The following is a 25,998-nucleotide window of genomic DNA, read 5'->3' on the forward strand; positions in this document are numbered from 1 at the left end:
GGGAGGCTTCCCCATCCTCGTGGTTATGTCCGCGGGGAACGGTGGCCGAGTAATGGTTTGGTTACGCCCTGGGCGGGATAGTGGTAGTTCCTTCGGGATACTGCTACTATGTCGGCCGATAGTCCGGCGAAGGGGGGCGGCGCAGACTGGGGCAATGGGCCCAGGTGGGGCCCGTCCCGGCCCTTAAGCGTCGCGTTAGTGGCCCGTGCTATGACTCTACTCTTGTAGAGACACGTGCGGAGCGCGGTTCTGTGTGTGTAGCAGTCTCAGGGGTTCAAGTCTGCCGTTCACAACAACAGGGGGGAGGCGCATCCCGTATTCCGGTGCATCTTCCCCACGGTGGGCGGAGGCGGGGGAACTGGGAAGAGTTCCCTCACGCGTTGAGGAGGACCCGCTAGCGGGCAACCGCCGCTGGGGTCGCGGTTGATTGCCAGCTCGATCCCGTGACCCTGGCACTATGGCGGCGAGGAGAAATATCGTGGGGTTTTTGGTGAGTAGGAGTCTCACAGTACCCGTCCGTCCGACACCTGAGACGACCGGGTTTCCGTGAGGGATTTTCCCCACGTAAAAAAAAAGGTATATAAATATATATAATATATCAAGCGAGTTGATTTGTTTGTATAAGATTTAAATTACGTATTTCTATGTGTTATTATTGAGACTGGGCAATGGAACAATATGAAATATTTAGCTTATTGTAAATCTGATAATGAATAACATTACAGTTGTTTAGTTCCCATAGTAGAAGCCCTGCTTAGTTTGGGGTTAGATCACTGAGTTATCCAAGATTATTTATTTGTATTACAAGTATATCTAACTTCATGAGTCTATGTATTTCGAATGACGAGTGTGCATGGCAATAGTTGTTCATGCACTGAATATTCATTTAATGTTAGACATAGACACCTATATAAAAATACATTGTAAATAAACTGGCTTTAAAAAAAAAAAGTAATTCAATTGAGTTTCTTGCCAGTTCTTCTCAATTGGATCTATATACCGAACTGGACGGTAGGGAAAAAATAAAATTATAATGTAAAAATTTGACGTTCATAAGCGGCTAAAATGTTCTACATGAATAAATGATTTTTGAATTTGAATATAGACAGAAAATGGTGTATATTCTTGATTGTATATTAAAATGCTTTGTTTTATAACACAGTACAGAAATTAAATATATGTATATATATATACATATGTATATATATACAACATATTAGTAGTATCATAACAATTTATGTCACTGTCGAAATATGTGAAACGTTCCGAACAAAAATCGGCCAAAAGTGTTTTGTCAAAAACGAAAAAAATAACACTTGTCATTGCAACACGGTTTCGCTGTTTAAACTTGTTGTTTTTGTCATGACACGTGTGACGCCCTCTGCTTCAATTTTTGTAACCCTTTATTCAGTGATTGGCACGGTGTATAACTTTCTTTCTATATTTGTTTGAGTATACGTCGACAGTTTTTTTCTTAGGATATATTTATTTGACCATACAGCCAAATGAACAGATTTTCTTCTGTTTTATCCTAGGCAGCCTTTTACGAAATTCTTATAACAAAAGAATGTAATATAAAATAGAAAATATGTCTTACTGTCTCTGTGTTGGTCCCTTTTACGAGACTAAACGGATATAAATGAAATTTGGAGTTAATAATAATGATAATCTCAGGACAATTCACACAGCGCCATCTAGACCCAAGTTAAGCTATCTAAAGCTTGTGTTACGGGTACTAGAAAACTGATACAAGTACTTAGATAATTTTTTTTAGTAAATACATACATATTATACATAGAAAATACACAGACTGATACAAACAATCATACTCATGGATACATTTGTGCCGTCCGAGGATTCGAACCCGCGACCATCGGACGTAAAGCGGTATGCTCGACCGCTAGACCACCGAGGTCGTCTATACAAATGAAATGTATTAAAACTTTAATATTACTCTAATAAACTTTATTATTATTATACACCCGGTACAGTAAACACCTCTTACTGTTACCAACGTTCTGTGATTTCGCTCTATGTAGGTGAGAACTCTAACGACCTACAGACGTCAGTCTCACGTCAGTTTAAATTTTGACTGACAGCAGCCGACAGTGATGGACGTTCGCGCTGTAAATCGACGATAATTACAACGTCGGTAATGAGTCAGGATGATGGAGTTTAATTAATGATCTAGTTGACATTAATAATTATGATTTGTTAATGAATAAGATTTGTTTTAATGTAATCATATCATTACATATCAAACAAAGTCGCTGTCGCTGTCCGTCCCTATGTATGCTTAAATCTTTAAAATTATGCAACGGATTTTGGAGCGGTTTTTTAATAGATAGAGTGATTCAAGAGGAAGTGTGGGTAGCTAGTATAGAAGAAATTAAGAAATTCTATGACATATGCGCTAATGTGAACTGACATTCAGAAGTACTGTCAATACTCGATGTAGTGGTGAAATATAATAAAACTGATTCTTAATACGCACAATATTAAAAAATAAAGCACAGAGTAAGCCTGTTTTTAAACGGAAAATTTTTGATTATCTCTTGAATGAACAAAACGGTTCTTAATTATCTATTGTTGTCATAATATATATGTAAATTTCTCTTTTATTTAATTTTATTGGTGTATAAAATTTTATTGGTGTATCATTATTATGTATTATATTAGGTATATATTTATATTTATGTATGTATATTTGTAATTATTTTAAGAAAACCTATTTACCTATGTTAGGTAAAATTATAGGTTAGTCCTTTCCCACCACTGCCCATCAACCTCTTTCTGTTCTTACCTGATGGTTAGCTGGTAGAGTTTGCCATATGGCATTAAGCTCGCCAAATTGTACAATTTTTAAAAGTGCAATAAAGAATAAATAAATAAATATTAAGGATCATTATGTAAATATATATAACTCAAAGGTGACTGACGTAGTGATCTATCAACGCACAGCCCAAACCACTGGACGGATCGGGCTGAAATTTGGTATGCAGGTAGATGTTATGACGTAGGCATCCGCTAAGAAAGGATTTTGATTAATTCTACTCGCAAGGGGATAAAATAGGGGATGAAAGTTTGTATGAAACTTTGACAATTTTAAACCGATCGGGCTGAGACTTTGCATGCATAAAGCTAGTATGACGTAGGCATCCCCTAAGAATTAAGAAATAAGAAAAGCGAAAGGGATTTTGATAAATTCCACCCCTAAGGGGATAAAATAGGGGATGAAAGTTTGTATAAATCTTCTTAGACTTTGTAGGCCCTAATTTTGTACATACGCAAAACGAAAGTAAAGCCGCAAAAACTACACCATATTAATAATAATACTTACTACGCGACCGAAGCCGCGGGCAAAAGCTAGTTAATCTATACATCTATACATACATATAAATAAAATTGGAGTGTCTGTTTGTAATATTGAAATAACCGTTTTTTACTACATGCATATGAATATAAATAACATTTTTTAATATTTTTGTCTGTCTCAGGCTGTTTGTTCCGGCTAATCTCTGAAATGCCTGGACCGATTTTGACGGTTTTTTTAATAGATAGAGTGATTATAGAGGAAGGTTTATATATATATAACACATGTACACCCGTGCGGCGCCGGGGCGAGTAGCTAGTATTTTTATAATTGAGTATAATAATCGTGCAAACAAACATAAAACATTTTCCTTCTAAACAGTCGGAACATAATTGTATTCTGAGACAACACTGTTCTTGTTAAAGTACTACAAGCATGCTGTCGGTAAATTGGTAATACCAACAGTAAGATACGCCCGCTCTGTACCTACGTGAAGCAGCTATCGCATGGGAACAGTGCTTCCAAAACTATCTGCAATTGTAACCATACTTCCGTTTGTATAGAATACAATAGAAAGTAGTTTACCTTTATTTTTCTAAAATAAAAGTAGCCTAAGTTATTCCTTATTATATCAGCTACCTGCCAATAAAAGTCCCATCAAAATCGGTCCAGCCATTTCAGAGACAGACAGACAAAAATGGTAAAAAATGTTATTTTGGTGCATGTACCGTATTTATATGCATGTAGTAAAAACTGTTATTTCAATATTACAAACAGACACTCCAATTTTATTTATATGTGTAGATAGTTCAAAACCACTAGTCAGATTTTGATAAATATTTATGTTGCACCACAAAAGATTCATCAGCTTCCAAATAGACAGTTATCAAAATAGGTTTACGTTAAAAATTTCATAGGATATGTATTTTTAAAAGTTTGAGAACCACTGCTGTATACAATACACGGTTGTCAGATTAGGGTTTGTTTAACTGTACAAACATAACGGTAACGTACTAATATATACAACGTAGTTAGCTTACTTTAAAAGTTTTAAAGCTTAGTGTTGCTTAATCAACTTTAAGGGTAAGTTATATTGAGGACAAGTACCGAGTACCAATACTTACGTTGCTTAAGATTCATCTATACATATACATAAAATTGGAGTCTGTTTGTAATATTGAAATAACCGTTTTTTACTACATGCATATGAATATAAATACGGTACATATACCAAAATAACATTTTTTATAATTTTATTCTGTCGGTCTGTTTGTTCCGGCTAATCTCTGAAATGGTTGGACCGATTTTGACGGGACTTCTTTTGGCAGGTAGCTGATGTAATAAGCAATAATTTCGGCTACATTTATTTTAGAAAAAAACTTTTATTTTAGTAAAATAAAGTTGAGTTCTATAAATGTCGACTTACCAAAATAAACGTTACATATTCAAATTTCTGAAAAATTTCACGCAGACGAAGTTGCGGGAACAGATAGTCGCAAATAAATTAGTTTTTAAATAAAAATAAACTCACTGAATTCGTTTTATTACTTTTTCTTTTCGGACTACTCTAATGCTGTTGGCCGCAGCTGGCCTTTACAGCTTCACCGGACCATAGGGGGCGAGCGCAGATGGCACTCCAAACTAAGGAAGGACTTATGGAGCGGCTGAAGGCCAACTCCCGCCTGACGGATACGACTTTAGTCTGAGGGCACCGCCAGGGGTTCGAACCTCGGCTCAGACCGTCGTAATATCGATCCCCGTTTGAATTGGATGGGGGATCGATCGGAGGGGTTACTTTGGAAACTATAATGATGAATGGCAAATTCATAGATGCATGTAAAAAGTATTCATTCATAATTTAAGAGCTACGATCTTGTCGGTGGAACTCATGCCACTTTCCGCGATCTTCCATCATGCTCTTTAATTCTTTATACGACACGGATCTTCTCCTCTTATAAAGTATAATTAATATAAAAAAATGTAAAAAGTATAATAGAATGAAGAATGGTGCAGGTAAGTATCAAATCAGTCAATCAAATAAGTCATTTCATAGGTCACACTAATAGTGTACGACTTACCGAGAAAAGAGGGACACCCAATGTAATAATGATTACAGCTGCAAAATAAGACAAATAAAAAGTATTTTTACAAGCAATTAAAAACTCTAATGTTGTACGGAACTGTATAAATTCGAAAGCACATCAAGAACGAGCAAGTAAAAGATAACAAAGAAAAGATTTTACTTTACTGACCAAATGTCAATGAAAAATCAAACAATTATTATAAAAAAAATATATATCACATAGTTTCCAATAAATATAGTATTTAATATATAAGCTTCAGACTTAAATGTATTAATATCTCAGGACAATTCACACAGCGCCATCTAGTCCCAAGCTAAGCAGAGCTTGTGTTATGGGTACTAGATAACTGATATAAATACATAGATACAATTTTTTTTGTAAATAAATACATATTATGCATAGAAAACACCCAGACCGATACAAACAATCATACTCATGAATACAAATGTTTGTACCGTGCGAGGTATCGAACCCACGACCATCGGATAGTAAAGCGGTGTGCTAAACCACTAGACCACCGAGGCTATTAATCTAAATATCTTTGTAAAAATATTATCGAAATGTATCCAATTTTTATAACGTTATTGTGTATCAAACAGCCAAACACGGATATAAACCATGTAGCCATGCTTCTCAATACATCTACGAACATATGTATACCAGGAAAAATAATAACAGTTTAAAAAAAGTAAGTGATTAAACTAATAAAAGCTTACGTAATGTCAACAAACTAGTTTTACCTAAGTGCCGTTTGACGAAAGTTAGTGATTCGTTTTATGGAAATTGCGTAAGGTTTTACAACAAACTCCCAGAATCTGCACTCAATTTGCCAGAAAAAAAATCAAATGTGTTATAAAATATTTTCTTTGTAAAAAAGCTTATTATAAAATTGAAGAATTTATAAATGATAATAATGTTTTTGTAGAAAATATCTAACTTAAAATTCATAGCGCTGACAATGTTATCTGATTGAACAGAGATTAAGTGCGTAGCGGTTTCTATTTTGATTGTCGCATGCCCAATCCTTGTTGTTAATGTAAATATAATTAAATCAATATTTATTTAAAAGAGCAACACACAAGTTTCTTGCTCATTCTTCTTGTGATGAGTCTGCATTCAGAATGAGCGGTAGAATAAAAAAACTTGACTATTCAAAAGTGCTTATATTAAGTCTATTTGAATAAAGATTATTTCTATTTCTATTCGACATTGCCTCCTCCCCGTACTATTGTAGTAACTAAATATAGATAAACCAAACGGCCGTATCCCGAAGCCAGCCATCCAAAGAATGTCATAATTAACTCAACACGAGCCCATCTACTGGAATGAGCACTCAATTAGCTGCCCTCGGGAATCGAACCTCGAACCTCACGCCTCTAAAGCACGAAAATTGATTGAGTCAACACCTCCCCGGGGATATGGCAGTTGTCTGAACCGATGTTATTTTAAAACATTCGAGTGATACGCTCGGTAGTGACTGATTTATATGATGACTCTTATGGTTGGTGCAGACGTTTTTTAAGTGAAAGGTCGTCGGTTCGAATCGTAGTGTTAAAATACGTGTTAGTTTTTGTAATGTTATTTGTATCGCTTTGTAAATACTCGTCTCAGGTCTGATGTCATCAGTCCTGATATTTTTTTTTCTGGAATGGAATGAATGAATGAAATGTGGAAACATTAAACGTTATTGTATAGATAGATATACACACATATACATTTTATGTGAGCAGTGACACAGTTTTCTTTTCTTTCTGTCTTTGTAATTTTTTTTTCGTTTCTTACTGTTATTGTAACTGATTTTGGTTTTTATCAGCATTGAATATTGTAATATATTTTATATATATTCATATTTGTGTATATATCCCAGATGTTATTTAATATATATTTTTTTTATTATTTTAAATATAATAAATTTATCTGTATGTAGTAAAAAACTCGCATCTTAGTTTTTTTTTAATGGAGGCTGCCTGAAAACCATTAGGTCCGTCCGTCATGTATGCTTAAATCTTTAAAACTACGTAACGGATTTTGAAGCGGTTTTTCTTAATAGATAGCGTGATTCAAGAGGAAGGTATATATAATACGTGTACACCCGTGCAAAGCTGAGGCGAGTAGCTAGTGATAGATATAATACATTTTTACATTTGTCTGTGTGTATATGTGCACAATATATGTGATAGAGTCGGTCACACACGCCATGTTCTCTGATCCATGTTTGTAAGTGAAACTATTCGGTGGTTGAACGATTTTCATTTGTCGGAGAGTTTAGAGAAATCAATTAGCTAAGCACCACGCAGCCATTAGTGGCGATGTGAGATTCGGTGCCTGTTCTCCAAGTCACAAGCGACAGCGGAAAGTGGGACATTGTCAAGTTTTTAATACTATATTGGTTAATTTTTAATTTTGTCAAAATAATAGTAAATAATTTTTAATATGAATTAGACAGTCTATATGTGGTATGGAATAATATAAAGTACATGAACATGTTATAAGATTTACAGCGGTACGTAAAAAATGTTTCGACTGGGACATTATTATGTTTCTCCAATCAATAAATGTTAAATCGCATATTGGTTGTTTTTAAATTTTGTCAAAATAATAGTAAATAATCTTTAACACGAATTAGGCAGTCTAACTAACATATAGTATGGAACAATATAAAGTGTATGTATATTGTAAGAGTTACAGAGGTAGATAAAAAAAATGCAATTACAAAGCTAAATGAACGGCCTCATTGATTAAGCTGACTAAACAACTTTATATCACTACTCAAAAGAGCGACACACAAGTTTCTTGCTCATTCTTCTTGTGATGAATCTGCGTTCCGAATGAGTGGTAGAATCAAAATATGACTATTCAAAAGTGCTTGTAATGAGTTTATTTAATTAAATATTATTTCTATTTCTACTTCTATAATACGTCGTAGTTAATATTTAGTGGGATATCATTTTCCTTTTAAAATGTTGTAAAAAATTCTTTATGCTGTTGTTTATAATTCATCACAAACTTGGTTATAATTTAAGTCAATATATATTTTTTTAACTGACGTAATCAATTTAAGATTTTTAACTAACTAAAGTTACCCTCTTTACCACACGATGGAGCTAGCTCCGGCTCGGTGAATTCACAGAATGCTAAGAAATTCGTATCGACTTGTATATTATTATGTACAACTATACAAGTTAAATAAAATTACATAAGTCCAACTTCTACATGTGCTTATGTAAGTACAATTACAACTATAAAGTTGTTTAGTTTTAATTATTTCTGACATTTACCCCAATCAAGACATCCTATGTCCCGCTGTATTGGGTTGACTGGAAGAGATCTCTTTTAGAGATAAGTCCTCCTTTGTTAACATTAGTTCTAATTAATATATCTTAAAAATGTATTTAAATGCAATACAGAATATTTAATTATAATAAAAAAATAACACAAATAATTTTAAATGAGTGAAAACGCTACAGCACGTCACTCGGGGCATCCAACCGCAAGATCCGTAGCGGGCATAACTTAGAACAAACATGGATTCCACCGGGATTGGTCCCGGGTTCGATCCGTGCGGCCTGGTAATTAATGCCACTCATTTGTTCTGTCAACGGAGCCGCACGCGTGCTGTCAACAAGGCGCTGAACTCTGTATCAACACGCGACACCACTGTGACAAGTTTCTGCTGTCGCCAGCAGTATTGCTCCGTCATCACACCACGATTGCTGTTTCTAAGAAAAGATTTCAAGTGGATTCGAATTATATCCGAATCGTCTCAAATAAGTGTGGGTATGGATGCGTGTGAGAGATATTAATAGTGCTTCTTGAGAGGTATGCCGAACAAAAAATGTAAATAATAGATAAAAAATTGACCTTTTTTACGTATATAAAGGAAGTTATTCTTTGGCACGATATACCAAATAAATAAAATTACTCTGTTAAATTTTATTTATATCATAATTTTTTTATTTATTATATCGATTTTTATTTTATTTATTTTGTATTTCTTACCATTATTATAAAGACGTAAATTCAAAATCAAAAATCATTTATTCATGTAGGACATTTTAGCCGCTTATGAACGTCCAATTTTTTACATTATAATTGTAATTTTTTCCCTACCATCCAGTTCGGTATATAGATCCAATTGAGCAGAACTGGCAAGAAACTCAATTGAATTACTTTTTTTTTAAAGCCAGTTTATTTACAATGTGTATTTATATAGGTGTCTATGTCTAACATTAAATGAACAACTATTACCATGCACGCTCGTCATTCAAGTAATCGTTTAGTGAGTAATAGAGTTTGCTCAGTAAATATGATTTAATATTTGTTTTTAATTTATTTAAGAGTTATTCCAGTATATCCTTTGGTAAATTTTCATAGCTATTCCCATAAAAGACCTATTGACTTTTTCAAACGATACCTGGGGATAGCAAGTTTGTCTTTAAATCTAGTATTAATATTATAATTAATTTTTAGTCGAAAAATGTAAGTGTAGAGTGTCTTTCCCTGTCACGATTGCGTAATTTAAAAGATATAAGTGAACAGACAGCCTCAACCACTTTGTTTTGTACTATGTTAAGATGCTTGCAATCAATTATGCTTAGCTTCATAATTTAATATAAACAAGATAATTCCTTAGGAGTTCTTATTTGCATGTAAATCAAGTGACACTCATCAAACGAACAAACATTCTATTAGACAGACTCTTCCACTTTCGTGTGCTTTTAAACGAGACGATAAATTATGGCAGAATAGCCGAAAGGGTCTATTCCGAGCGCGGAGCCATGATCAAGGGAGTTTTCCCGTGTGACAGGTTATGGGCGATGTAAATTAAATAATGGTACACATCTGACATGAAAACTGAGTACTCCGTCATAATTAATTAAAGTTTATAGCCCGAGACATTAAGAAAATACGAGACGAATGGAAAATAATATTACTAGATAATTTCAATATCATTACATAGTATAAAACAAAGTCGCTGTCTATCCGTCCCTATATATGCTTAAATCTTTAAAACTACTTTTTTAACTTATTTTTTTGATACATAGAGTGATTCAAGAGGAAGGTTTATATATATAGGCTCGACGACCTCGGTGGTCTAGCGGTCTAGCACATCACTTTACGTCCGATGGTCGCGGGTTCGAATACTCGCACGGCACAAACATTTATATTGTAAAGTATGATTGTTTGTATCGGTCTGGATGTTTTCTATGTATATTATGTACGTATTTACGAAAAAAATATCTATAGAATAGAATAGAAAATAATTTATTCAAATAAACTTACATTGAAGTGAATAGTCATCACATTTTTTACAATCTACCGCTCATTCGAAAAGCTGTCTCATCACAAGAAGAACGAGCAAGAAAATTGTGTGTTGATCTTTTAAATCATTTTATTCTTACTCTACAATTTAAGTTTAAATGTGTGAATACAAACTACCGATCTAATCGAAACTAATCTATGTATTTGTATCAGTAATCTAGTACACATAACACAAGCTTTAGCTAGCTTAACTTGGGTCTAGATGGCGCTGTGTAAATTGTCCTGAGATTATTATATTATATTATATTATTATATATAATACATGTACACGAGTAACTAGTTAATTACAAAATTGGTTGAGTGAACAAAATGCACGTTGCCTCGATCGATTCGTTTATTAAAGTATAGTATCTCGAGAGATTGAAATGGATGGGTGTGCGCTCCAATCAGAACGTTCCTTAGTTATCTGTTACCTTTTGTAAGAGCTTATTATAAGATTTCTATTCCCACCAAATCGTGTGTTAATCATATAATTTCAAGCTGTTTTCCTCGTACATAATTGAGGACATTTCAATAAAGTCTACCCAAGCATACGACATGCCCGTTCAATCTACAAACACACTAATGGGATTCAATCATACGAGAACATTCTCGAACGATGGTTGTTTGTAAACTGTAGAATTGACAAACAGTGATCATTTACCGCAGTTGTACCGTGGACCACTCCAGTGGACAGCCGTGGGAACTGATCCGCTGGACCACATCCACCAGTCACTGTATGTCTCCTAACTAAAATGCCTGAATACATTAATGTTTTGCATGAAGACAGATATGATAGTGCAATAGAATAAAATTATTCAAAAAAGGACCTTTTGACCTCTTCTGCAAGTTATGTTTTTTGCTACCATCCAGACATCTATATATATATATATATAACTCAAATGGTTACTGAGATAGTGATCTATCAACGCACAGCCCAAACCACTGGATGGATCGAGCTGAAATTTGGCCTGCAGGTAGATGTTATGACGTAGGCATCCCCTAAGAAAGGATTTTGTTAAATTCCACCCCTAAGGGGATAAATTAACGCTAGCACACCGCCTTATTTCCGATGGTCGCAGGTTCAATTCCTCGCGCGATTCCAACATTTGTATTCATTAGTATTAAAGATTGTATTGGTGTCGGTGGTTCATCTTAGGTATGTATTTACAAATAAAAATTTATATCAGTTGTTTGGTACCCATAACACAAGCTCTGCTTAGCTTGGGACTAGATGGCGCTGTATGAGTTATCCTATGATATTAGGTATATTTTTTTTATTCTTAAATGCACTTTAAAGAGTGTACAAGAGGCGAGCTTAATGCCATATGGCATTCTCTACCAGCTAACGTTGGGGTAGAACTAGAAAGCATTGTAGGGCAAAAGCTATTAATGGCGAAAATTTGTGATATTAATACTATAATATATAATTAACTAAACAAAATGTATGTACATTGTACATATATAATTTATGTTTACTTTATTTCATAGAGTTTTGATAGTATTTATTATTATTATTTTCCAAATAATCAGAAAGTCAAAATTATTTAATGGCACGTCAATGAGCCCATTAGAATTAAATATTTAATTATTAACTAATTATATCATTTACATAACTTAATTGTACAACTACAATATATGATATATAAGTATAATATATATATTTTAAATATACATATTATTATAATATTTTTTATTCTTTCTCCATAATTTCGACAAGGTGACCATAATTAATGCAGAAATAAATCGAATCCATTCGATTCTTCGTTTCAAATGCTACCTAATTTATATCACGTACCAAATTGCAGCCAAGAAAAAATAAACATATTTTGGAATTACCCATACTATTTCATTTTAAAAAAATTATATATACTTATGTTAACGATAATAATGTTTTTATAGACAAACTTAAAATCCATAGCACTGACAATATTATCTGATTACACTAATAATGCGTGCTTAGCGATTTCTATATTGATTATCGCATGCCTCTTACTTGTTATACTGTAATTATTATATAAAAAACATCTATTCAAAAGAGCAACACACAAGTTTCTTGCTCATTCTTCTTGTGATGAATCTGCATTCCGAATGAGTGGTAGAATCAAAATATGACTATTCAAAAGTGCTTGTAATGAGTTTATTTGAATAAAGATTATTTCTATTTCTATTTTATATATCTGTGAATACCAAAATAAGGAAATTTTGAATGCACTAATATTCCTGAATACTCAACGAGCTAAGTAGAGTATCGATAGTTGGCAGCTGAGTTTCACCAAACTTGATTATGAATTCCGTCGAAGTAAAGAAGTTACGATGGCCGGGCCCTTTCAGTGGGAAGTTAGAGGTTTTCGTTACTAAATTTTCAAAGGCTTCTCACAACTGTTTTCGCATAGTTTTGATTGAACACGCTGATTGTTTGAACTTCCTATTAGTTTCGACCTTCGCATGCTGCATCAGATAACCGAAATAAGCTTTGGTAAACATTAATTTTGCTTTGCAAATACTTGTGTAGGATACGACTGGCCCTTTGCCCCGCGGTTACAGATTTGCACGGAATTTTATTAAGCAGATATTATTACACGAAGATTCTAGAGTTACTGTAAAAGTTTAGCGCGAAATGCAACTTTGTTCAAGTAAATGTATAATGCATTTTTATATAAATACTTGTATTTCAGTTATACTGTACATTTATTTATACTAATCTATACATGTATATAAAATTGTAGTGTCTGTTTGTAATATTGAAATCACTTTTTACTGTTGTAAAAATATATAATAAAACTATTTATGACTGAAAAATGTACTTTAATGTTAAGATGGTAGATAGTGAAGGTGACACAATATAATTTTGTTTCTATATTTTTGATTACAGAATAGAAAAAACTTTTAAATATATTAATATCAAAAGAGTTTTCTCAACATTTACTACATGCATTTATTAATTAATTACATAATACACATTAATATAAATACATATTCTATAGTATTTTGGAATAATCCTGCAAATAATGTATACCTATGACTCATCATTGCCTTGCCTTTATCCCATTATTTGTGGTCGGCGCAGTATGTCATTCTCTTCCACTGCTCTCTATCGGCCGTCATATCTGAGCATACTCTTCTTTTATTCCTATCATCTTTCACACAATCCATCTATCATTTTTAGGGCGTCTTCTCCCTTTCCATCCATCCACGTTCATATTATACACTTTCCTTAAGACATGGTCCTCGTTCCTCTGCATAACAAGCCCATACCAGTTTCTAAATTATTCATACGTATATAAATAACTAACTTTTGCCCGCGGCTTCGCTCGCGTTAATTTTCCGCCTTGGGGGTGGAATTTATCAAAATCCTTTCTTAGGGGATGCCTACGTCATAGTAGCTTTATGCATGCAAAGTTTCAGCCTAATCGGTTTAAAATTGATAATTCATACAAACTTTCATCCCCTATTTTATCCCTTTGGGGGTAGAATTAATCAAAATCCTTTTTTAGCGGATGCCTACGTCATAACATCTACCTGCATGCCAAATTTTATCTCGATCCGTCCAGTAGTTTGGGCTGTGCGTTGATAGATCACTATGTCAGTCACCTTTGAGTTATATATATTTAGATATATACGTATGACTAATTTAAAAATATAATTTTAGTTTAATAAAACACTATATAAATCATCATTTACTCAACTAAGTTTAACAAATTAAAAATCATACTTCACAATTGCTAACTAGTATCTCCTTACTCAGTATTTATTAACCAAAAACATTAACTTCATCAAAATAACTATTATATTTCTATTACCTTGTTATTATTCCACTAATTACTATAGACAAAGTTTCAGTTGAACAGACAAGCCGATTGTAACAACAATAATAAGATGTATTAGGAGGGGATCGAGCGAGGGAAATACAGTTTCAATTTAGATGCCAAGTTTTCTTGAGAATATTACTGTATTACAAAATTATGATACAACGTAGCACAAATATTGTTCCGAAATTAATAAGTTATTTCTTAATAATATTATAAATTTACTATACAGCTTTATAATTAAGATATTTAACATTTTCGGCGGGCCGGGTCGATGTGCTCCCTCAAATATGGTTGAGTGCAATGATGGCTCATCCGTCATACTCGTGAACGGGTGCTGCTTGTGACTGGGATATTTGGGTTGCAAACACATTAGACTATTTGCTTTTGCAATAGCATATGCTGGTGGACACTCTATTCTCCCAAGTTTGAATTTAAAAATGAATCTGTATTATTGTAAACATGTATAATATTAATTTGAAAAGAATACGAGCTGAGTTTCCTGTCAGTTCTACTCATCTCGAAATCATTCCGTTGGTTCATCATCATCATCGCAGCCCGGAAGACGTCCACTGCTGGACATAGGCCTCCCCCAAAGATCTCCACGACGATCGGTCCTGCGCTGCTCGCATCCAATGCCTTCCGTTGGTTATGAACTATCAAATCTACCGTCAGAGATTTGATAGTTCATAAGAGTCTGTAATAGACCTACATGAATAAAGATATATTGAATTTGAATTTAATTTGATAGGAAGTCACAACTGTCTAATATTTAAATTGAAGTTGTTGGATGTTTCCGTTATTGTGAATGACCATTGATAAAGACAAATTATTATTTTAAGCGTATATAATGTATTATGTTCTGTTAATTTAACTACGCTTCGCTGGTCTTCTGTAGTTATTAAGTTTCCGTTTAATGTAACTACACTTAGTTGGTCCTGTAGTTACTAATTTTCCGTTCTCATCTGAACTATAATAAATATACGGACGGACGGACGGACGGACGGACGGAATGAAAATATACTTAACTCTTTTTTATGAACATTTTTAAATGCACTATTCGAAGTCAATTTACCATCTATTTTACATATTTTAATTAATCATATATAATTTTAATTACTTATTACATATAATATATTTAACAATTATATACAATTACAAATAATATATTCAATAACATATATAATTATAATTTTAACATGTAATTATATACATACACAATTTATAAAGTTATATAAAAACAATAGACTAGTGACGGTTTTGTTAAAAACTTAATAATTTTGTTATAATTATATTGTTTTTTTACAAATATTATAAAGAGATAAAGTTTGTCTGATTGTAGGGGGATACCCACTGGTTCTACTGAATCGATTTTGAAAAGTCTTTTCGTATTCTATAGCTCATTTATCTGTACTATAAAACATCACGACCAATAGCAGCGGACTTAACAACGAAAAATCTAGTTAAGCTATCTAATATTAATCTAATCTAATTAAATTATCTCAATGTAATACAGACGAAATTGCACAGGTCAGCGACTTTTGATATCTATACATATAAATAAAATTGGAATGTCTGTTTGTAATATAGAAATAATCGTTTTTTACAACATGCATATGAATATAAATACGGTACATACACCAAAATAATATTTTTTAAAAATTTTTTCTCTCTCTCTGTCTGTCTGTGTGTTTGTTCCGACAAATCTCTGAAAAGGTTGGACCGATTTTGACGGGACTTTTATTGGCAGGTAGCTGATGTAATAAGGAGTGACTTAGGCTACTTTTATTTTAGAAAAAGTCGCGGGTACAATTAGTCAAAAAATAAAACATGTTGCGAAACAGGATGATGAAAAAAACATTCTCTTCGAACGAAAACATTTATATTTCTAGTCAGTACCCAGCTTTATATTTCTTTCTTATTTAAATATAAAGCTATATACTTCAACTATCAATTTAAAGGATTACGGCCCACTTCTGTGTGGTCCAAATATATGATCAATGGTCTTAATAATGATTAATATGATCAACAACACTTACGTGCAACAAAACCTGAGTTATAGCTTTTAATATTTTTTCTCGTGCTTCGCTATTATATTATTACGGTGTACAATGTAAATCTATAATTTAGATGGGTCTATAATATCTTGTATAGTGGAAATAATAATGTAATTAGCATATTAAGTGTTTTTAGGTAATCATTGTTCGTACGCGTTAAAGTTAGCTCATTATAAAAGTTGTACCTACAATTTGTGGCGATTAAAAACTCGAATCTTTTATGGGCCTCGGCCCTGCACCTGCCTCGGCCACTGCAGGGCACGGGTCTCGACCCGTGCCCTGCAGTGGGATAAAACTACTGTTTTTTTATTCTTAGAACTATACATATCCCATATTTGAATTTAAATAAAATAGTATTATTATAAATATGTACAACATTAAAAAAAATATACGAGATGGGTTTCTTATCAGTTCTTCTCGTCTCGAAATCATTCCGAAATAACGGTAGATTTGAGATATCATAAGAGTCTGTAAAAAATCAAAATTCAAAATACCTTTATTCATTTAGGTCTATCTACATGAATAAAGATATTTTGAATTTTTTTTTATTAATATTAGTGAAATTAAACATCTATCTCAGTCAATTTTAACATATAAAACGAATAGCTTTATTGATTCGTATCAGATTGTTTTTAAACGTAATGGGGTACTAGAATAATCGGCCAGGTATTGTAATTATAATGTAATAGGTTTTAATCATTATATAGTATAAAACAAAGTCGCTGTCTGTCCGTCCCTATATAAGCTTAAATATTTTAAATTACGCAGCGGCATTTGAAGAGGTTTTTTAATAGATTGAGTGATTCAAGAGGAAGGTTTATATGTATATAATATATGTACAGCCGGGGCGAGGAGATGATGATATATTTGTTACTTGCAGATTGAACAGATTCTCTTCTTATACTATTTTATCGTAATAGTCAATATTTATTGTTTTCCATAACATTACGTTGAAAGATATTCATAATTGGTTTTAGATCATTATGACCCTGTTAGGGCACGCAAACATAACATTATTATTATTATTATTATAACCCTTGGATTATTATTATTATTATTATAATTTATTATAACTAACTATAACATATAATTTAATATTATTCATACATAAAATAATAAATTAAGTATTTTACTATAAAAAATACTACTATTATAGTAGGAAATAAATCATATTAAAAAAAAAATTATATTATATTATTATATAACTAAAAATATATCATTTGAATTATTCATATATTTATTATACTATTATAATATACATTAATTAAATATAAAATATATCAGAATATTTTTTTAAATAGTTTTTTAAATAGTAAATCATTTAAATATTTTATGAATAGGTACTTATTAAAAGTTCTTGTAGAAGTTGGGAGTTGGTCAAACATTTTAACAGATGTTACCAAGGGGTAATAATCACAATGTCATACATCTAAGTAATAATCAATATCTAAATAGGTGTTGCTTACCTAGGTGTTAACAAAATAACATTATAATATATCAAAATATTAAATAGTCCTCGAAATAATCATTGTAATATTAAATTTGATTGTCAAAAAACATTGCATGTATTTACATTAACGCATTTGATATTTCCTTAATCTATACATATAAATAAAACTGGAGTGTCTGTTTGTAATATTGAAAAAACCGTTTGTTTACTACATGCATATGAACATAAATACGGTACCTACATACACCAAAATAACAATTTTTACAGTTTTTATCTGTCTGTCTGTCTGTTTGTTCCTGCTAATCTCTGAAATGGCTGGACCGATTTTGACGGAACTTTTTTTGGCAGGTAGCTGATGTAATAAGGAGTAACTTAGGCTACTTTTGTTTTAGAAAAATGAAGTTAAATTCCACGCGTACGAAGTAATAATCTCACAAAATTAAACATCAAATATATTTAAATATGCTTATTGCCACATGGTACACATAATGGTCTATTGGGAACAATCAACGTTAACAAATCAATGAACACACCCAATAAACATATCCGCAAATCCGTGGAAATAGGCGCGGACTACAATATAATGAGACTTAACTATTGAAAAACATCTACACTCGGTGCTAACCGTCCACTCATGAATGGGCTGCCAATCACTCAGATTGTGACCCTTCTGTCGTTGGAAATAAAGCTTAAATTTGATGCAGACTATAAATTACACACAATTGTACGTGGTACTTTGGTATAATCCGAATAAACAGAGGGTGACCAGCGTACGTCATGTGCACGCGCCGCATTTATCACCTTCAAATACGAGCATCAATGTTTACTATAGATTGGAGAGTTCCCACATTATTTCTATTCGACACACAGCTTTTTCTAAAAGCTATTAATTGCATGATATACGGGCTTCGCTATTTTTATTACAGGCTTTTATTTAAATTGATCCGTTTGTATGAATCACACGGTATTCCGAATTAGAAAATGCCAAAATAATTATTATAACATCGTATAAAACAAAGTCGCTGTCGCTGTCTGTCCGTCCCTATGTATGCTTCTTTAAAACGACGCAACGGATTTTGAAGCGGTTTTTTTAATAGATAGAGTGATTAAAGAGGAAGGTATTCTGGGCAAAAGGGGCTCATTTGATGAAATATAAAATTTTGCGAGCTTCTTAACAATCCAAGAATTAATAATTTTTACAATTTTTTACAAATAAAACATAGAAAATTCAGGTAAAATGTCCAATTCAATGTACCAACACATAAAGTTTAAAAAATAAACTGTACATAGATTACTGCTAAATTTCTGTAAAAACGTCTATTTATGTGTATAGATGTATATAGGTAAGAATTAAGAAAACCAATTTTGCCAACAAACTATTTACTTATTAAGTGAATTGAAATAAAATAAAAACATATATATGTTAGATAAATGCTAAATACATGGTAGAACATGATATTGAATGTAATCATGCTGTGTTTTAGTTTCTTTGTCCTTATTTCTTTAGTCTAATGAAACATTACCCGAGTGGAAGATGTTAACAGGACCCCCTCCCGCGAACAGTGCACGAACGGCGACAGTAACGACTAGTTAGAGGAATGCCGCAGGTAGTACACGAGCAGAGAGGGCAGAGCAGAACAGATTTATCTTAAATATATATAACTCAAAGGTGACTGACATAGTGATCTATCAACGCACAGCCCAAACCAGTGGACGGATCGGGCTGAAATTTGGCATGCAGGTAGATGTTATGACGTAGGCATCCGCTAAGAAGAAGAAGGCGTAGGATTTTGATTAATTCTACCCCCAAAGGGTTAAAATAGGGGATGAAAGTTTGTATAAAACTTTGTCAATTTTAAACCGATCGGGCTGAGACTTTGCATGCATAAAGCTAATATGACGTAGGCATCTCCTAAGAAAGGATTTTGATAAATTCCATCCCTAAGGGGATAAATTAACGCGAGCGAAGCCGCGGACAAAAGATAGTAATATATTAAGATAATATATTAAGACAATATTTAATGAATAAAGGTGAAGTTGGTAACATTATTTTAAACTCATTAGTTCCATGTGCTGATGTTGATAATCATTTTGTTATTTTATAACATTACTTCGTCTCAATGCGTAATTCAGACAAAGTTACGCGGGTTACTTGCCCATGATCATTATATATCCAATTTACAAAATATCTTTTTCAATTATAGCCTATGTGTTATTCTGGTCTATAAGCTACATTACTGTTAAGTTTCATCATAATCCGTTTAGTAGTTTTTGCGTGAAAGATTAACAAACATCTATCCATAGTCATAAACTTTCGCGTATATAATATAATATTAGTAATATTAAAGACTAATTATTAACTATCTTTACGTAACCAAATACTAATTCGTTTACGATTTCATCCAACAAACTTGTCGGTAGAAAAAAAAATTGCGTCTAGTTTTAATTCTACATAAGTACTGAACTTTGTTACGGAAATGATTTAAATCCACCACAAACCGTGCGTTGAGAGGCAGCTATATCGTTCTTATCCACGTCTCATTCCATCCCTTAAATAAAAGTGTCACCCTCAGTACACATTCGCACCATCGGTTGTTTATCATTTTTTCGATCAGTAGAACCCGCCAGATAACCGTGGGGTTAGTTGACAGCTTTCAACTGTGGATTAACTTGGAACGGCCGTGAAGCTCGAAATTTAATAGCTTTTTTGAGTAGAATTGCCTTTGGGACCGCTTTGATTTAGTCTCGGCGGTTGTTAGTTGAAGTTCGTTCGAGCATTTCATTTCTATTATAATTTCTAATTAGGTATAATATGCAGATAAAACATGTAGTATAATAAAGTTAATTTTATCCACATCATTATCGTTAACTACAAATTCAGTTTAGGGAAATTTAATTGATTTACTCCTATTATTTCTGAAACATATAAAATCTAATGAACAATTAATTATAATATGATTTTGTCCCATTCGGTGTCGAGACCCTTGGTCCGTGGGGTCCTAGCGCTATAAGACTTTTCAAAGAAATAACGAAAAGGTTAGTCGACATCACAGAAGATCGAAGAGCTGGCAGCTACCTTGGACAAAGAATTAGTCTAGCTATTCAAAGAGGGAACGCTGACAGTATCTTCGGAACGTTGCCTAAAGGGACCTAGTCCTTTTAATAATATATTTTAGTTATTATATTATATTTTTTAAGCTTTTAAATTTTAGGTTTTTAGTTGTACAATTAAATTATGTAAATATTCTAAATATACCTTATAGAAATTAATTATTCATGTATTTAGTCGTTTATGTTTACGTCAATTTTTTGTATTAATATTTTTTCTCTACCCTCCAAATCAATATACAGACTCAATTGAGAAGAACTGGCACGAAACTCGAAAATATTTTTTTTTAAGCCAGTTTATTTACATTGGGTACATATGTAGGTGTCTAGGTTTAACATTAAATTAAAATCCCGTGCATGAACTACTATTACCATGCAAGTTTGTCATACAAGTAATCGTTTAATGTATATATGGCTTTGCTCAATGAATATGATTTAATAAATATTTTGAATTTATTTAAAGGTAATTCTAGTATAACCTTAATTTAAAACATTTAATTTTTATTCCCATAAAAGATATATTAACAGCAGGTTTGTCTTTAAATCTAGTATTAATATTATGAATATGGGTATTACTTGGAATTGAGTGATTATTTTTGCGTACATATCGAATATTTGAGTACATATATACACATATATTGACACGCAACGGTATAGTTATACTAATAGCTCAAATATACATACTCGTAATTAAGTTCTTATTATCTTATTAATTAGGATTATTGTTGCTTTTTTTATCAAATATTTTCTTCATAATATAGCTACTGATACGGCTTTCGATGACATCTCACGCAGGTTCGATAAAAACGAATAAGTGTGAATGGAAATGATATATCGCTGAATCAATAGGTATTGCTGTCGTCGAGCTTTTATGTAGAAAATTTATTCGCGTAACGTGCGGTATGAATAGAATAATTTACGGCACATGTTATTTCATCGGGGAATTGCAATTGGCGAAGGCAATTTCGTTCATTATTTACTCAAGAAATCATCTAGGACCATCAATAGAGAAATATCTAAAATGGAGACGCTTTTTGTGTTGAGAAGGTTTTATTGAAGGAAATACTGTTTCCAAATTATATAGTAGGGTAATAGAGAATTTTATAAAGCACTTTTAAACGACTAAATGAAGATTCTTGTGGATGACGGTAGGAAAAAAAATAGAATAGATTCGTTCAAAAGCGGCTAACATGTTCTACATGAATAAATGATTATTGAATTTGAATTTGTTGTATCATAAGAACTATAAATTATAGACAGAAAATTGGTAAAATTTATGTGGTCAATATACATACGTATCGTAATGATTTCGTTGCGTGTTCTGTATTTACTTTAGTTCGTATAATTTTGTCTGTACCTTCTGTTAAGTCTATGATTTTATCTTTAAAAAAACTTATATTAAAGGTATTGAATTTGTTAGAAATTTATTAACACCAGCCTGCATATAAATAATAAATTATAGTGAGAGGTAAATAATAGCAATGGCCAATGAATAATTTATAAATTGAGCCTGTAAACGAAAACAATACCCAGCAAAATGATAAAGCAGAGGTTTAGTTGAATGAAACGGAAACGGTTCTCATCTCTGAGTAAATATAGACGGCAGATCATCCGTTTAATATTGACTGTGGCTGATAAGGTAAATATTAAAGTCGGCAGTTTACTCCATAATTGGATCTGTTAGTTTTGTTTTACAGATATTATTTTCAATTATATTCCAAGTTAAATAGTAGTTAAAACATTTATTAGTATCTCCTAACTAATTCATTATAACTTTGACCACGTATGATATTTGTCATATTATCTAGCAAAGTTTTGACAAATAAATTTTAATTAATTTCAAATAGATCAAATTATTACAAAATCATAAAACTTTATAATTTTATAATACACTGTACACAAATAGAAAGTTGATCAAATGTTGACTTACCTGATGGGCATACGCAGTCCCCATAATCCCTGATACTCCGTTTCGGTCTCCAGTAACTCGGCGGTGGCCGAGATAGCACCTCCCTGCGAAGTCTCTCCACAAGAGGCTGCTGAGGCTCGAGAACAGCGCTTCTCAATGCCAAGTGCTGTTCTTCCAAAAGAGACAGTCTGTCCTGAAGTCCTTGCTGCTTGTACAAACTGTAGCCGCTCGAGATGAGGCTCATCGCGCACGCACACCACAACACTATGCAGTACGCCCAGGGATCTCCGGGACATTTGTCTTCGCATCTTTCCCATTTCTTCTTGACTTCCTTTTTCTCCTCTTTCTTTGTCTCCTTCTCGGGCTTCGGGCCCGGAGGCAGCTTCCCTCCCATTTTTAAAATCATATTTTCCAAATTTGTGTTCTCATGAAGAAGATTTTGGAGGGAATTTAAAAGAACTCATCTCTAACGTCCCCATCTATATTATCCTTAAACTGGACCGGAACATATCGAAAAATGCATTGCGACCACAAAAAAAAAACGTAGCTTTCGAAGCGACAACTCAGATCGAATATCAAAAAATCTGAATATAATGAAACACAAACAAAATACACATAGGAAACACAAAATCGTAACAAATCAAAAGGTTTAACTTAAATAGGATCTTATTCGGTTTTTCGGGCAATCTCGAGTTGTTCGTTCGTGCGATCGTGTTTGAATTCGTTGCGATCCCGCGCGATCGGGCAGGACATGCAATGTTCTCGATAGGCGGCGCGCCACTGACTGAGTCACTGAGTCTTGCGTGCCTTGCCGCGTTGTTGGGATCAACTCCATGCAGCCGCTACGAGACGAGCGTGCGCTATACACGACGGCAACTTTGATATAGCTCCCTTCAACATTTGGGAGTACTTGTTTAGAGACACTCCGACCGTATATTAGATTCTTATTGCCCGCTGGCAGTTTTCTCTTAATGGGTAGTGCTACGAAAATGTATGTAGGAAATTAAACTCAAATAGTATTAAGTCTGATGGACACTTTGATGTTACGAATTAATCTTTTTGCTTATGAATTTACTTTAAATATCGCAATAAACAGAAATAAAATGTAAAAAGTAAATGTAGGTATACCTAATGAATAAAAATTCGAAATACTTCAAATAATTTAAGTCAATAATGAATGTGTACCGTATTGAAACAATTTTACTTGCCTTTGTATCTATACATTTTTATACTTAATGTTGGCGACGATTTTGATAATTTCATTTTAAACAAGGTTTACTTTAATAATGCTTCTCATAATTTACTAAATATACTAAGAAAACATTATTTTTATTACATTTTTAATTAAAATACATTCTGTCACTGCCCAGCCAGTTTCTGCTGCGGTTTAATAAAAGTTTAATAAGACAATAGTATTATATTATATATAAAATTCTCGTGTCACAGTTTTCGTTCCCATACTCCTCCGAAACGGCTTGACCGATTCTCATGAAATTTTGTGAGCGTATTGAGTAGGAATCGGCCAACATCTATTTTTCATGTTAGGGCTAGTCCACCCCTAAATTTTGTTTTTATTTTAAGGCAAAACAACGTTTGCCGGGACAGCTTTCTTAGTTTTCTTATAAATAAATCAGACAAAGCTCAAAGTTTTAATATTATATATTTATTACAACTCTCCGATCATATTATGCTTGTCTCTAAAGTTTTATTAAATCTGATTCAACAATTTTGGCAAACCTTTACACGATAACGTACGTTTTCAAACGCCTACGATTTAAAAAAAAACAGTATAAAGCAATTAACAATCATAAAAACAGGCAGTCAGGTTTAAATTGTCCGCTGGCAATTTGGACCTCGAGAATGCGGCATGAGTCGTATTTATTGATAGCTATGGAAGGTATTAAGGGATGCGTGCAAAAAGCTGCAGGCAAGAGACCAAATTGAGCGCAGCTCGCGTGGAAACCGAGGGGTGTACAGCAATCCAGTTATCCGGAGCCGGGTCCCGCCTGATGAGACACGGTCGATACTAAACTGTGTGATTTAGTGTGCAATGAATGTAAATGATCATATTTGGAGCTCGGCTCCAATGTGGGACGATGTTTATGTTTTTGATTTCGTTTTGGGTGCTGTCAGTTTTTGGTATTGGATGGTGTTAATAGAGTTGTAAAGATTGTTTTATTAATTCTGTTGATGTACAAACGTTGTAACGGTTTGTTAGCAATAAAACAAGATACTTGATCGTAAAAAATTTGGTGAATTCTTTTAAAATTGACCAAGTTTTTTACGATTTAAAATGTTTTCAACATCACACCTGCATTCACAGATCACAGACATCGTAGTTGTCCTAAAAGTTACTTTGACAGGCCATACATTATTTTTTTATTGATTCCTTCTTTATAGATTTCAATTTACACAAAGCTGTTAATGTTCTCTATCCTATTCTTCTGTTCTCTGTAAGAATTGTTCTTTACTTCTATATAAAATTATCATTTTGTATCGTATTGTATATTTTTTTCGCGGTTTACCCCATCAAAATTTATAGCCTGTACGTTATTCTATATATAAGCTATATTACTGTAAAGTTTCATCAAAATCCGTTGAGTTATTTTTGCGTGAAATAAGTAAGTAAGAATATAAGTGACGATCTCGGTGTTCTAGCGGTCTAGCACACCGCTTTATGTCCAATGGTCGCGGGTTCGATTCCTCGCACGGCACAAACATTTGTATTCATGAGTATGATTGTTTGTATCGGTCTGGGTATTTTCTATGTATAATCTGTATGTATTTACGAAAAAAAAATCTATTTGTATCAGTTGTCTAGTACCCATAACTCAAGCTTTAGCTAGCGTAACTTGGATCTAGATGGCGGTGTGTGAATTGTTCTGAGATTATTATAAGTTTGGTATCACGTATCTATTACACTCATGCCCAAAGTAGCTGAGCTCACATAACCGCAAATTATATCTA

At 32.9% G+C, this 25,998-nt stretch overlaps 1 protein-coding gene across 1 annotated transcript in view; it reads right to left on the reverse strand.

Moving 5' to 3' along the window:
* The window catches only part of LOC131841399 (collagen alpha-1(XXIII) chain-like), a 361,871-nt gene extending 337,969 nt beyond the window's left edge, over nucleotides 1–23,902 (reverse strand). Inside the window, exon 1 of the mRNA XM_059189714.1 lies at nucleotides 23,053–23,902. Within this exon, the coding sequence (XP_059045697.1) occupies nucleotides 23,053–23,437 (385 nt within the window). The 5' untranslated portion in view covers nucleotides 23,438–23,902. The remainder of the gene's footprint in view (nucleotides 1–23,052) is intronic.
* Nucleotides 23,903–25,998: the final 2,096 nt, after the last annotated feature.

Source organism: Achroia grisella, unplaced genomic scaffold (assembly GCF_030625045.1).
Source record: "Achroia grisella isolate CSIRO2021 unplaced genomic scaffold, CSIRO_AGI_Agris_v1 utg1668, whole genome shotgun sequence".
Lineage (NCBI taxonomy): Eukaryota > Metazoa > Arthropoda > Insecta > Lepidoptera > Pyralidae > Achroia > Achroia grisella.